We start from the raw sequence: 14,125 nt of genomic DNA on the forward strand, positions 1-14,125 counted from the left end.
ATTTATTTTTCCATGGAAAACTAAACAAGAAGCTTGAAGCCTTTCCGTGCAGTTCTCTTTCATAAAACAACAGTTCATAGTGAAAATGGGCTGTCGAGCACCAAAAGGGATAAAAAAGCACTATAAAAGCACAATAAAATTTAAATGGGTGCTTCATTCCAAGTCTTCTGAATGCAGCTCTCAAGTCAGAAATAGCACCTATGACACAGGATGGAAACCAAAAACATAAAGCTTAATTGGTTCTTGAGTATCTTGTGACAAAACGTCATCAAACGTTTTGAGAGCTGCATAATGATTTGATAATGAGTAATTACTACAATTTTGGTCTGTTCATCACACAAATCTTTTTTCCAGCTTAAGAATGCTTAGAATACGGTGCATGAGTCATATCGACTACTTTTATGGTAGTTGCTTAGAGTTTTACAATGACATCAGGGTGAGTAATTAATTTTTTTTTTCTTTTTTTTTGGTGAACTATTTCTTTAACGGCTCTAATCAAACGCTGAGGTTGCACACAGGGTTTTCATTTGCTACAATGTGCATGACATTTCCCATGCCCTCACACAAGATAACAATCTCTCCAAACCTTTTATGTTCCACTACTAAAGGAAGGAAACTTAAATGCATATGCCCACTAAACTAAGAAATATGTATTGTGGGTTGACAACAGAATCTACTTTCACATTTAGTACATTTACACCCAACACTACAGAGCGAGAGAGCTCAGTTTAAAAGATTCAGTCATCTGATATTCTGTTACAATCAGGTCTGACAGAATTAGCTACTTTCCCTGGAGCTAGAGCTCAATGATAGATCTTCAGACAAAGCATCCCACTTGTGTGGAATAAATGAGCTTCGGTAAAATTAAGATGAGAAACTTTTCAAATATAAATAGTTATCCAGTTGGGTCCAAAAGTTACTCAGAACTTGATTTTATGTATTTATTAAGATTTATTTTACTTTTTATATTTAAATCAAAACAAATGAGAAATATTTAGTTCTCTTACGAGAGGTTCTCTCGTATTGCGTAAGCTAGCTTACGCTACGGGAAAGATTCATCTTTTCTGAGATATTGAAGCCAAAAAATTATCCTTAATTTTGTATCATTTGTCAATGCAGTGCAGCAACTGCAGACCTTGAGCGGGCTAGCTAGCGAGCTCATTGGTTGCTCTGCGGCAACTGCTGCAGCCTATAGACGAACTTGCGTGAACTCGCGCCCAATGAGAGGCGCCCGCGCACTCACTATCCCAAAGCCCGCCAGAATGGGCATGGCTAGGGTGCATATAAGCGCAGTTCGTAGGCTGGAACCCTGATTTTCATCTCTTCAGCGAAGCGCTTCGCATCTCTGAAACTGCAAGAAGCTGCGTCGCCGTTCGAGGGGCATCAAGCAAGCTTGGATAGCGCTCGAAGAAGCCGGCCGCCGCCACCTTCAGCCATCCTGCGAGCTACGCCATCTGGCGACGTATCCTTTTTAAAGCAAACTAGTTCCTCAGTGAACTTCACAAAAGAGCACGAGCGTCTTTTTAAAGATGCCTCGCACCTGCGGTTCATGCCGCACCCCTCTCAGCACCGGAGACCGCCACATCATCTGCGCTCTCTGCCTGGGACTGGGGCATGCAGAGCTCGCCTTCGCTGACGGCGGATGCGACCTCTGCGAGGAGCTTCTGATGTCGACCCTGCGGGCTCGACTCGAAGCGCTCAGGACCGAAGCCGGCGCGCCGCCTTCTGTTTCGCCGCGCCGGAAGAAGCGCCGCTCCCAAAGGCTGCCGGAACAGGGTTTAGTAGCGACTGTATCGCCGGAGCCTCTCCCTCGAGCATCGCGTTCACCCTCCCCGCCCCCCCGGGACGCGCAGTTGCCGCCGAGCAGCCACACTGCTGCCACCTCGGAGAGCGAGGCGGAGGACAAGGGCTGCTGTTCTATCATGGCTTCGGACAGCGAGGAGTGGTCACAAGCCTCCTCATCGGCCCAGGAATCCAGCAGGACCCGCGCCGGAGTCGAAGGGGAACTGATACGCCTCCTCACACAGGCCGTCGACCGCCTCGGGCTCGAGTGGTCACCGCCCCCTGAGCAGGCTCCCAACAGACTCGACGGCTGCTTTCTTCAAAGCCGTCACCGCTGGCGCCAGCGGCCGGACCACTCCCTTCCTGCCGGAACTCCATGCCGAGCTCTCTAAATCGTGGAGCAGCGCTCTCTCGGCCAGGATTCGATCCCACGTCTCCACCTCTCTCGCTTCAGTGGACGGCGCCGCCGAGAAGGGCTACTCTTCCATCCCCCCGGTCGAGGATTCGGTAGCAGCACACCTTTGCCCGCCCTCCGCGAGATGGCGGTCTAAGCCAGTGCTCCCGTCTAAGGCCTGCAAAAACTTCCGCCTGTGTTGGCCGCGCCTATTCCGCCGCCGGCCAAGCCGCATCTGCTCTGCATTCCATGGCCGTCTTGCAGATCCTCCAAGCGGACCTTCTTCGGGAATGGGATGAGAAAGGCAGGCACCCAGAGGCTGTTACAGATCTAAGGAGCGCGACGGACCTCGCCCTTCGCGCCACCATTCACCCTCTAGCGTTACGCTTCAAAGCGTGGGAAGCTATCCCAGGGATATGCAAATGGGTGTTAAGCACAATAAAACAGGGCTATTTGCTACTGTTCGATCGCCGCCCTCCCCGCTTCAGGGCGCGGCTCGAAAATACTGTGAACACGGAAGCAGGCATGCTTCGTTCAAAAATAGCAAACCTTCTGTGCAAAAGGGCCATAGAGAGAGTGCCGCCTTCACTGAGCGAGTCGGGGTTTTACAGCCGTTATTTTCTTGTCCCCAAGAAACACGGTGGCCTCAGACCAATATTAGATCTCAGGGTTTTGAACAAGGTGCTTGCAAAAAGACTGTTCAAAATGCTTACAATCAGGAAACTCCTCGCGCATGTGCGCCAGGGGGACTGGTTTATTTCTCTCGATCTGAAAGATGCCTATTTTCAGATTCAGATAAATCCCCGTCACAGGCCATTCTTGAGATTCGCCTTCGACGGTCAGGTTTATCAATACACCGTCCTTCCGTTCGGCCTGTCCTTAGCACCCCATACTTTCACGAAGTGCATGGATGCGGCACTCGCACCCCTGAGGAGTCAGGGCTTGCGAATTCTGAACTATTTGGACGATTGGCTGATTTTGGCACAGTCACATACGGAGCTTCTGTCTCACAGGACAGTTCTCCTCAGTCATCTGAACAGTCTGGGTCTTGCAGTCAATTGGACCAAGAGCTCACTACAGCCCAGTCAGGCAATTTCCTTCCTTGGAATAGAACTAGACTCTGTGGCAATGACGGCTCGCTTATCTACACGGCGCGCGTCTTTTCAGATGAACAGCCTCACGCCTCTGAAAAAATTTCAGAGAGTGTTAGGTTACATGGCCTCAGCCGCAGCAGTACTTCAGCTGTGTTTACTGTGCATGCACCCGCTTCAGCATTGGCTAAACACCCGCGTGTCTCGCCGGGCGTGGGCCACAGGCCGCCAGCCGATCAGAGTGACTCAGACCTGTATATCAGCTCTGCAGCCTTGGACGGTGGCCGAATGGTATCAGCGGGGAGTGACGATGGGAGCTGTATCTCGCCGAAAAGTCATCTCGACAGACGCGTCCAACATGGGTTGGGGCGCGGTCTGCGAGGGCTCGCCGGTTTTCGGCCTATGGTCAGTTCAGGAAAAGCTCCTTCACATAAATTGTCTGGAAATGATAGCGGTCGAGTACGCGCTCGTGCACTTCCTCCCGGTCATTCAGGGTCACCACGTCCTGGTCCGTTCGGACAACAGATCTGTGGTATCCTATCTAAACCGTCAGGGCGGTGTCAGATCCAGGAACCTCTTCCATCTGACAAAACGCATACTAAGTTGGTCCCAGGGCCACCTGCGCTCGCTGAGGGCGACGCACGTGCCAGGCCACCTGAACGACGGCCCAGACAGACTGTCCAGAGACAATGTTCCCCCAGGGGAATGGTCTCTGCACGCTCAAACAGTCCAGAAATTATGGCAAATATTCGGCAGAGCAGAGATAGACCTCTTCGCGTCAGAAGAGAACTCTCACTGCCCAGTATTTTTCTCGAAAAGCGAGGACGCGCTGGCCCAGGACTGGCCCAACCGCCCGCTTTACGCCTTCCCTCCCGTCTCGCTATTGCCACAGGTAATGCAGAGGATCAGGGAAACGCGTCACTCGGTGCTCCTCATAGCCCCACGCTGGGAGAATCAGACATGGTTCCCGGAGCTTACGCAGCTGTCACTGACAGCCCCGTGGCCCATCCCAGTGAGAGCAGATCTCCTCTCTCAAGCTCGCGGCACGATCTGGCATCCCCACCCAGAGCGCTGGGCGCTGCACGCGTGGGTGATCAACGACTACCCGTCGCTTTGCCAGAAGGAGTAATGAACACTATCATACATGCTAGAGCCCCTTCCACGAGAAGACTCTATGCGTCCAAGTGGTCGGTGTTTTCAAAATGGTGCACCAACAGAGACCTGGACCCACGGACATGTGGGGTGTCGTCACTGCTCGTGTTTTTACAAGAGCTGTTGGATAAGGGCAGATCCCCATCCACGCTCAAAGTGTACGTGGCGGCCGTCGCGGCGTTCGCCGAACCCCTGCACGGCCAGTCACGGGGAAAAAAACGAGCTGGTCATCCGCTTCCTCAGGGGAGCTAGAAGGATGAACCCCCCGCGCCCCCCCATCGGTTCCTATCTGGGATCTTTCTGTAGTTCTCGAAGCTATGAAAGCCCCCCCTTTCGAACCGCTTGAATCCGTGGATTTGAAATACCTTTCACTCAAAACCGTTTTTCTGACTGCCCTGTCATCAGTTAAACGTGTGGGAGACCTTCACGCGCTGTCTGTCAGCGCTGCGTGTATGGAGTTTGGACCAAGTGACTCCAAGGTCATTTTAAAGCCTAGACACGGCTATGTCCCCAAGGTGATCGGTACTCCTTTCAGAGCACAGATTATTTCCCGATCAGCTCTGCCAGCATCCGACACAAATCTCCTTTGCCCAGTCAGAGCACTGAGATTGTATACTGCGCGCTCCGCCTCTTTCAGACGCGCTGAGCAGCTTTTCGTTTCGTTCGGAGGGCGCACCAAGGGTCTCACCACCTCGAAACAGACACTGTCTAGATGGATAGTGGACGCTATTGCTGCCGCGTACGCGTCGAAAGACCTGCCATGCCCGTTAGACATTAGGGCTCACTCCACCAGAGGCATGGCCTCCTCGTGGGCATGGTCCAGCGGGATTTCCATTCAGGACATATGTGTGGCAGCGGGCTGGGCTTCCCCCTCCACCTTTTTTAGATTTTACAATCTGGAAGTGCCCGCTCTGCAGGCAAAACTACTAGCGGTTTAATACGCTACAGCTCCCCTGGTGAGCTGCACTAATGGGACACATTCCACACAGACCGGCACCGCTGCTCTGTTTTTCCCTTCCCACTATGTGCTTATGTATCACACACACACTGACCCGCACTCTTGCCGGCCAAATATTATTTCCCCACTCACAAGGGCTCCCCCGGGTCCCCCCACCCCCCTGGGGCTCATGCAGTGGATGCTTGGCGCACACGGCGTTGACAATGGGTTCCCGTAGCGTAAGCTTGCTTACGCAATACGAGAGAACCTCTCGTAAGAGAACGTCTTGGTTACCTACGTAACCTCGGTTCTCTCTAGATGAGGGAACGAGTATTGCGTAGCTGGCCGTGCTCGCGCCACGAGCGATTTTTGCTTCATTCAATGAAAACCAGGTTTCCAGCCTACGAACTGCGCTTATATGCACCCTAGCCATGCCCATTCTGGCGGGCTTTGGGACAGTGAGCGCGCGGGCGCCTCTCATTGGGCGCGAGTTCACGCAAGTTCGTCTATAGGCTGCAGCAGTTGCCGCAGAGCAACCAATGAGCTCGCTAGCTAGCCCGCTCAAGGTCTGCAGTTGCTGCACTGCGTTGACAAATGATACAAAATTAAGGATAATTTTTTGGCTTCAATATCTCAGAAAAGATGAATCTTTCCCGTAGCGTAAGCTAGCTTACACAATACTCGTTCCCTCATCTAGAGAGAACCGAGGTTCCGTAGGTAACCGAGACGGATGCTTCACTATTTCAGGGTCACTACTCGAATAAGCATTTCTGCTACATTGACCATGATTATTTAATATAATTTAATACCATTCTGATAAATAACACCAAATTAGATATTTAGGAGATCCTTTTGCCTCATGTGGTAATAATTCATCAAGCAATTAAAGTGCATGGCAAGCAAAATAATATGCTTCTTCTCAGGTTCCTACGCACCACTGTTGGAACAATATTTATTATTTTCATCCTATTTCCCCTCATCCATTACAAGTCTATTAGTCTCCACACTGGAGAAAACAGCCTTGGTAGAAGAAATCTGTCTTTGGAGATCTAAGCAGGGATCTAAGCACAAAGTCTCGATACAAGTGACAGGGACTCATGGGAGCCAATCCAATCACTCACATGAAGAGTCCAATCTAGAGTACAATCATGAAAGGAATAAAGGATGTCATTATCACCAATCAACCCCACGAGGGATGGTGTAATTGTCAGATGAAGAGCCTGATGAGCATCAGCATTAAGCACCTAAGCCACTGATCACCACAGACAGACCAGAAAGGGCATGCCGCTCCTTTTTTGGAGAGCTCTCTGAGAGCCTGGGTGCAAACCTGAGGGCATCATATAATCAAAAACCACAAGCTGTTTAGTAATCATATGGGGAAACCAGAGACAGAAATGAAGTTGAGATCAAGTTGAAACTGAAGCTAATAATAACCAAGTGATCTGCTGGCTACATGGCTTCATGTGACACGTGGAGGTTCATTTAATTATGCATTGTTAATTTTGAAAGTGTATTTTTGATTTCTAAGACTATTAGGGCTTGGACGAGTTTGTCTTTTCTGTGTAAAGGTGGCCCTAAATACAATTAGCAATGTGTAATTTATTGATGATGTGTTTTAGCACAGGTGAAAAAAAGCATGGTAACCCTGGTTACCCTTTATTGTATATGTAGAAAAGAAGAGAACTATCCAGTAAATCTGTCTATTTTTAAGAAAGAAAAACACTCCTTTGGAAATATGCAGAAATATACTGTCACATCTTGTTGCTGAAGTGTCTTTTCTCAGCTTATTCAATTAAATTTGCAGGTGAAGAAAAAAAGCTTTGTATTTCTTTCTTTATTTGAAATGCAAAACCTGCATTTGTATTGTTGTTTTCCCCATAGAAATAAACTGGTAAACTTCTTCAGCCTTCTTGGTTCCAGCAGTGTGGAGAGTTAACTAAAAGTAGCAACGCTACTAGCTTAAATGGATAGTTCACCCAAAAATGAAAATTCTCTCATTATTTACTCACCCTCATGATATCCCAGGTGTGTATGGCTTTTTTTCTTTACCAGAACACATTTGAAGAAAAGCAGAAAAATATCTTAGCTCAGTACACAGCAATATCCCCTGTGTTCCACTCTACAAGAGTGTTAAAAACGTCTAAGTTACTGTTGTGACCTCCGTTCTCTGATGGAGGGAACGAGACTTTGTGTCAAATGAAGCGACACTAGGGGTCTTTCTTGAAAGCCTCGGTTACCTCTGAACTTGAGAAAAGGCCAATGAGAAATTGGCAGACAGAATTTGCATGTCCCTCCCCTGGACATACGGTTATAAAAGGAGGGAATAGTGCATATGTCCATTCAGGTTTTGCACTGAGGAGCTGAGAATAAGTTTCGGCCGTTACCATACAGCGTCGTGGCCGGGGGGACACAACGCCTCGTTCCCTCCATCAGGGAACAGAGGTTACAACAGTAACATGTTCCCCGTCTTTCACTCACTCGTCGTTGTGTTGGATGCGCTGAACTGTGTACGTGAACTGCTGACGCAGGTGCAGACATGCATAAAGCGGCTGGGGCCATTTAACGCTATAACACACATCGAGGAAGGCATTCTGTCCCAACTCCTATTCTTTCAGGGGGAAAAGACCCGGTGGAGACCACATCCTGCCCAGGCTGGGGGAGGTTAAATGTGGCGAATACATCACATAGGTTTTCAGAACACATGTGAAAGTGGCGCGGTGGTAGATCCTTCCTGCTGCGAGGCAGGAATTGCTACAAACACAGCGACTGGGGGGCAGAGGGGGAGACGCAGGTCCAAGGGAGACGCAGGTCCGCCGGCAGGGGTCCGTACCACGGAAAATACACACATGGATAATCTGTGAAGGCCAACCCTGTGGAGTACCTATTCTAGTACAGAGTAATTAGTACCCATAGTGGGTCTGGTTGGGAATTCCTCCGCAGAATTCGCGGACCAGAGGGCTAGGGAGGAAGGATATCTAGAGAGTGCAAGTATAGTGGACTCTCCTGGGAGAAAGAGCGCACGTGATCGCCTCAGTGGAGGGGAAGGGCGCTATGTGCAAGCAGAACACCCGGTCAGACGTTCTGTATTCCCGAGTTCTACGTGCTCAGACCTGAGAGAATATGGGACGAAACCTATTCAACCCTGAGATTGTAGAATCTCGTAAAGGTATTGGGTGTTTCCCAGCCTTCCCATGTCTGCTAGGGAGGTGCCATTGGCCAGTACCCACGAGAATGCCAAACTTCTCGTAGAGTGTGCAGGAACCCGCAAGGGGCGGGCATGGTCTGGGTCTGATAGGCCAAAGCGATGGCTTCGACGACCCAGTGGGCTAGCTTCTGTTTGGAGACAGCGTTCCCTTTCCGCTGTCCACCAACGGGAGTTGAACATTGCTCAGAACATCTAAAGCTCTGCATGCGGTCCACTTAGGTACGCAAAGCACTTACCGGATACAGCAAATATAAGGCTGGGTCTGCCTCCTCCCGGGGCAGCGCTTGCAGGTTCACTGCCTGGTCCCTGAAGGGGGTCATAGAAACATTGGGCACATAGCCCGGTCGAGGACTTAGGATGACATGGGTGTCTGCCAGACTGAACTACAGGCAAGTGTTGCTGACAGAAGGCTTGCAGGTCCCCAACCCTCTTGATGGAAGTGAGCATAATCAGGAATGGCCGACTTCAAGGAGAGGGCTCTGAGCTTGACTGATTCTAGCAGCTCGAAGGGGGGTCTCTGGAGGCCTGAAGGGACCATGGAGAGATCCTATGAGGGGAATAGGCATGGGATCTCTGAGGACCCTGATGATCAGGTCGTGCTTCCCGACTTAGACGCGTCCAAGCTCCGTGCAAGGGACACTAAGGGGACGATCGTTTTCGATGTACCAGGCGGGGTGGAGCAGTGGGGCGGAGTAGGCAGTGTTGCGTTGGGAGGCAAAAGCGCATCCCGCAACTTTGGTGCTGAGAAAAGACTCAAAGCATTTACCTTGCTCTGCACACCCGGCAGGGGGCGGGTTAGTGACTGAGGAGAACCCAGTCGAGTCTTTCGCGTCAGATGCCGGGATCCTCTCCGATGCAGCAGCGAATACATCATCCAACTCGGCGGGTCCAAGGGAGAAGTCGGACTGGCCTTGAGGCGAGCCGCACTCACCTCAAGCTGGACGGAATTCAACGAGCGTGCCATTCGTGGGGATTTACCAGGCAAAACAGAACCCGCTGCCATCCCCAAATCGCAGGGGGCGTTCCTTTTTAGGAAGGAAAGCCGCGACTGCAACGTTGCCATGGTTAATTTCTCGCAGTGAGAACAAGAACCATCCACAAACGCTGCCTCAGTGTGATCGCGGCCCAGAAACACGAGGCAGTGTCTATGACCATCAGGAGCGGAGAGATATCGACCGCATACAGGAACTACACAGAGGTGGAAGGGCATCTTTAAAAAGACGCATCCTGAAAAGGATGTTCAACGCATGCTGTGTGTGCTCTTTTAGAGAAAATAAACTCTTTTAAGAAAATATTCTCTCTCTTTTTCAGAAGCGCTGTCGAAGTGCCCAGAGGCAAAGCTGCACTGGCGTGCAGAGAAGGAGAAAGCCGTTGATACCTGCCGTATATCCTTCAGTAGACTGCATGTTAGCGGCAGGTGTCATCACTAATGATCAATCATCATTCATAGAATGTATCTACTTTATCTCATTAACTGTTTGGCCAATTCAACATTCATCACAACACAGAGTAGATTCAACACTACTCAGTGTTTGTTATTAACACTCTTGTAGAGTGGACTTGTGGAGACACCAATGACTAATCATTTAACACTGGGGATTTTGCTGTGTAGGTCCTTAAATGCAAGTGAATAGAGATTTCTCATTTGAAGCTCCAAAAATCACAGACAGTCAGCATAAACGACATCCATACAACTCCAGTGGTTAAATTGATGTCTTCTAAAGCATGAACACTTTTGGTGCTAAAAAGTTACATATTTAAGTGCTTATATAATACATGCTCTCATCTCCATTTTTCGATCAACACAACCCCAGTACAATGGAGTTACGTTGTTTACACACTTGTAATGGCCAAACATATTTGGAGTTACGCAAATGTGCAACTGAAGTAAATCTGGAGCACCCTAAATATAACGCTGTAAGGGCACGTTAGCGATGCACACAAACCGAACTGAATTCAGGGCACAGCTGTTCTGTATATTACATACATGATCAAAGCACAAGATGTAATCATGGCATCAAGCACAGAACTGCTTTAAGAATGCTGAGGTGAGTTGAAAATGGACTACAAAAGATTTGTGATTTGATATTCCATAGACACAGCCATTCACAGTCAGTCATGATTACTTTACTGTAAGAGCAAGTTTAAAATAACAGAGCAGTTACTGAGATAAAACAACTACTAGCTGGCCTTGAAATCCATTGTTTGGTTCCTTTATGTGCTAGAGCAGAGTTGCAAAAAACTGCCAAACGTTTGGAATAATGTTAATTCTTTTAAAAAAAATTATATTGATCTGCAAAGTTGTATGGTGTTGAACTCTTATTCTGACAGACATGATTGAGGCAGGACAGATAGCACAGGATGACCAATCATGTTTCAGATCCATCCACATGTGCAAATTCAAACTGAATATTCATTTTAAATTCATGAACAATAAACATGAAAAAGTTTGCTGATTTCTCACTTTTCAATTTTTAAAACAAAACGAGTAACCACAAAACAAGCCGTTTTCTCATTTTTGCCTATTTCTTTTTAAATAAAAAGATATTTATATTTTATTTTTCAATTTTGAACAAAATGCGAATGAATGCAACTAACACACATCAAACGTAAATCAGCATGCAAATAAATAGACAAATTGCAGTTCTGTATGCAAAATTATTTTAAATAGCAAACATTTTACAATACAAGTCAAACTGAGAACTTTCATGTTAAATGTCTTGTACAAGACAAACTTTAACTGGAGTTAATTCTGTATTGGGTGTAATGCATTACTAAGTAATTCATTACTGTAATTAAGGGATTACTCTTAATTGTCAGTAATTTAATTAGTTCTGATGTAATTGCATTAAATACTCTATCGACTATAGAACAATTCTATATAAAATAATAGCGAATTTAAAATCGAAATTTAACATCTAATGTTAAAATTTATGTTTCCTAATTTAATGCTGCTCCCTTAAATTCTTTGGCCAGTTCACGAAAAATGTATTTGATTTTATATGATTTTTTTTAAAGAATTAAAAGAACAGTTTCATGTCTATCCTTGTAGCCTATTTTTTATCTGGTTGAGGTTGATAAGGGTTTTAGAAAGTAGTTAGTAATAAGTAATGCAATTACTTTTCAGACAGAGTAATTAGTAAAGTAATCTAATTACACAGTAGATGTCATTTGTAGTTAGTAATTAATTACTAGAGTTTAGAGTAATTACTAGAGTTTAGAGTAACCCAACACGGTTATTAAAGAATTTTTAAAAAGGTAAATGAAAAAAGTATGTGATATTTCCAAATATGATCTACACCACTAGATACTTGCAATTAGAATGGCAAAAATAATGTCATAGACACTTATAAAACGTTTAATTAAAAACAAAACCGACATACACTTTCAATAGGGGGTTGAAATATATAATGTATATATATATATATATATATATATATATATATATATATATATATATATATATACATATATATACATTTTATATATATATATTGCGCATGGAGTTACTCTGTCGTACCTGTATATTTTGTATCTGGTTGTAAACCCGTGTTGGTATCTCTCGGTGAACTCAATGAATTCCTGGGAGCAGTGGAACGGACCTTTATCGGACAGCAGCCAGTCGAGTGGTGCCGCTGAGCCGATGTACACAGCCAGCGAGACGAGCACACAGCACCATCGGAGACAGATCACCATCCCCTCCCATAAGAGCATTAGGTCAGGCGGTCTGGGACCAACACTCCGAGCCCACATCCTTCAGCCATACATGTTTCATCTCAAATCCCTTCTTTCTCCTGAAATTCAAATAATAGGCTATATGTGTGTTCAAACGCTGATTTCAAGTTAACATCATATACATTTCTGAAAGAGGGTCACTACCTGATATGACTTCATAGGTATCCAAGAGATAGAAAATACGAAGTGTAAAATATTCAACTTAAAATAAATAAATATAAAATCCACTGGGGAAAAAATCAACATAAACGATCCTTTCAGAATAGATGGAACTGGTCTCGTCAAAATATCAGGAGTGGTTGAAACCAGGTGCGCAGGCGTTCCCAAATCCACGCTCGCTCTCAATGGAAGTTGAATCACGTCTCACAGAGAACAAAGTGGAAAATACCGAAAATGTCTTTGCATACTAGGGAAACGTGCGATGGTAACGCTCTTCGGAGCAATATGAAGCATAAAGTATTCTTTGGATTCCTCTGTTCTATGGTTCGCACGTTGGATGACTTTCTCCAGTGCTGATCAGCTGTTAGATGTGATAGAGCATGAATGCCTGTTTCTTACCCGAACATCTGCCTTTTCACTCTGAGCTATAACGCCCCCCCTCTCTCTTGAGCACACGCACACACACACACACACACACACACACACACTAACTTTATCACTTCTTTCTGCACCTTCACCTCACCTTTTTGTTGGAAAACGTGCCCTGAAAAAATTGTAGTGTGGCCATAATTTAAACAGCTTTTCCATTGGTTAATGTGTTAAACCAACTGGTGTGTATGGCCACATACACATTTCAACTGTGCTGGAGACTATGAACATATCCACAAGCATTGATTATGCTACGAAACTTTGAAAACTATATTTGGGAAGAGAGGAGAAAGTATAAGAAAGGAGCTGTTTTATATTCACAAGAGACTTAATCAATCAAGCATAGGATGCCTGTAAGTAGTGGAATATTGTCTATTTTAGTGCAACTTTTTACTTTTTCAAACGTGTAATACATTTTACATGCAGCATTACCCTAGTGCTGGGTCTATGCATTTTTTAAGTTGAGTTTTTCTTTTCTCAAAAGTAGGGTCCAAAGTCTGACACCACTAGTGACAATATTTCTATTGAGCATCCTTTTTTATTTAATACCAAAAGTTTAATTAAAAGATGTACATGAATTTCAGATTTTTTTTTGTATCTGGAATGCCCCCCTTGTGCTTTATCGACAACATACATGTTTGTGCAAACCCCCATCCTTGTTATACCAGCATGATCTGAGAATGTTCCAAAGAGCATCTTGTATGTGTAATGACCTTAAAGAATTGTTATTTAATTTGTTTCATGTCTTTAGGTTTATTGTAGATAATTGGCACTAATATGTTAAGAGGATATATATATGGCAAACCTAAGAAAATATATAATGTTGGGTGTGCTGTAAGAAGTAGGATTAGAGAGTAAAAATATAGAGAATAAGAGGAGTTAATGCCTGTTGTGGATGTTGAAGTTTTCCGCCCCGAATCTTTTGCAGAAAATAAAAGAGAACATTTCTGGGGCAAATAAATCTACAGAAAATCAAAAGCTTGTTGTGGTCGTTGTCGGAGCGGTTAACATATGCCGCAAAAGAAGCAAGAATATTTGACTTTTGTAAAAGATGTAAGGTGGTCAGTATCGGAATTAGTTTGCACACGATTAGTGACCCAGAAATAGAGCAGATTCTTAAATATTTGTTTTTCATTGTATGTGAAAACTATTAGTATTTATTTATTTATTTCATTTTTCACAATTCTTAAACATTGTTTATTTTCAAGATTTAAATAAAAACAAATTATATACAAATGATT

At 45.6% G+C, this 14,125-nt stretch overlaps 1 protein-coding gene across 1 annotated transcript in view; it reads right to left on the bottom strand.

Annotated features, from left to right (window-relative positions):
• LOC127644703 (BMP/retinoic acid-inducible neural-specific protein 3-like) overlaps positions 1 to 12,810 on the bottom strand; it is a 28,345-nt gene extending 15,535 nt beyond the window's left edge. Inside the window, exons 1-2 of the mRNA XM_052128026.1 lie at positions 12,441 to 12,810; positions 12,082 to 12,355 (exon numbers count right to left, since the gene is read on the bottom strand). Of these exons, the coding sequence (XP_051983986.1) occupies positions 12,082 to 12,314 (233 nt within the window). The 5' untranslated portion in view covers positions 12,315 to 12,355; positions 12,441 to 12,810. The remainder of the gene's footprint in view (positions 1 to 12,081; positions 12,356 to 12,440) is intronic.
• Positions 12,811 to 14,125: the final 1,315 nt, after the last annotated feature.

This window comes from Xyrauchen texanus, chromosome 6 (genome assembly GCF_025860055.1).
Source record: "Xyrauchen texanus isolate HMW12.3.18 chromosome 6, RBS_HiC_50CHRs, whole genome shotgun sequence".
Lineage (NCBI taxonomy): Eukaryota > Metazoa > Chordata > Actinopteri > Cypriniformes > Catostomidae > Xyrauchen > Xyrauchen texanus.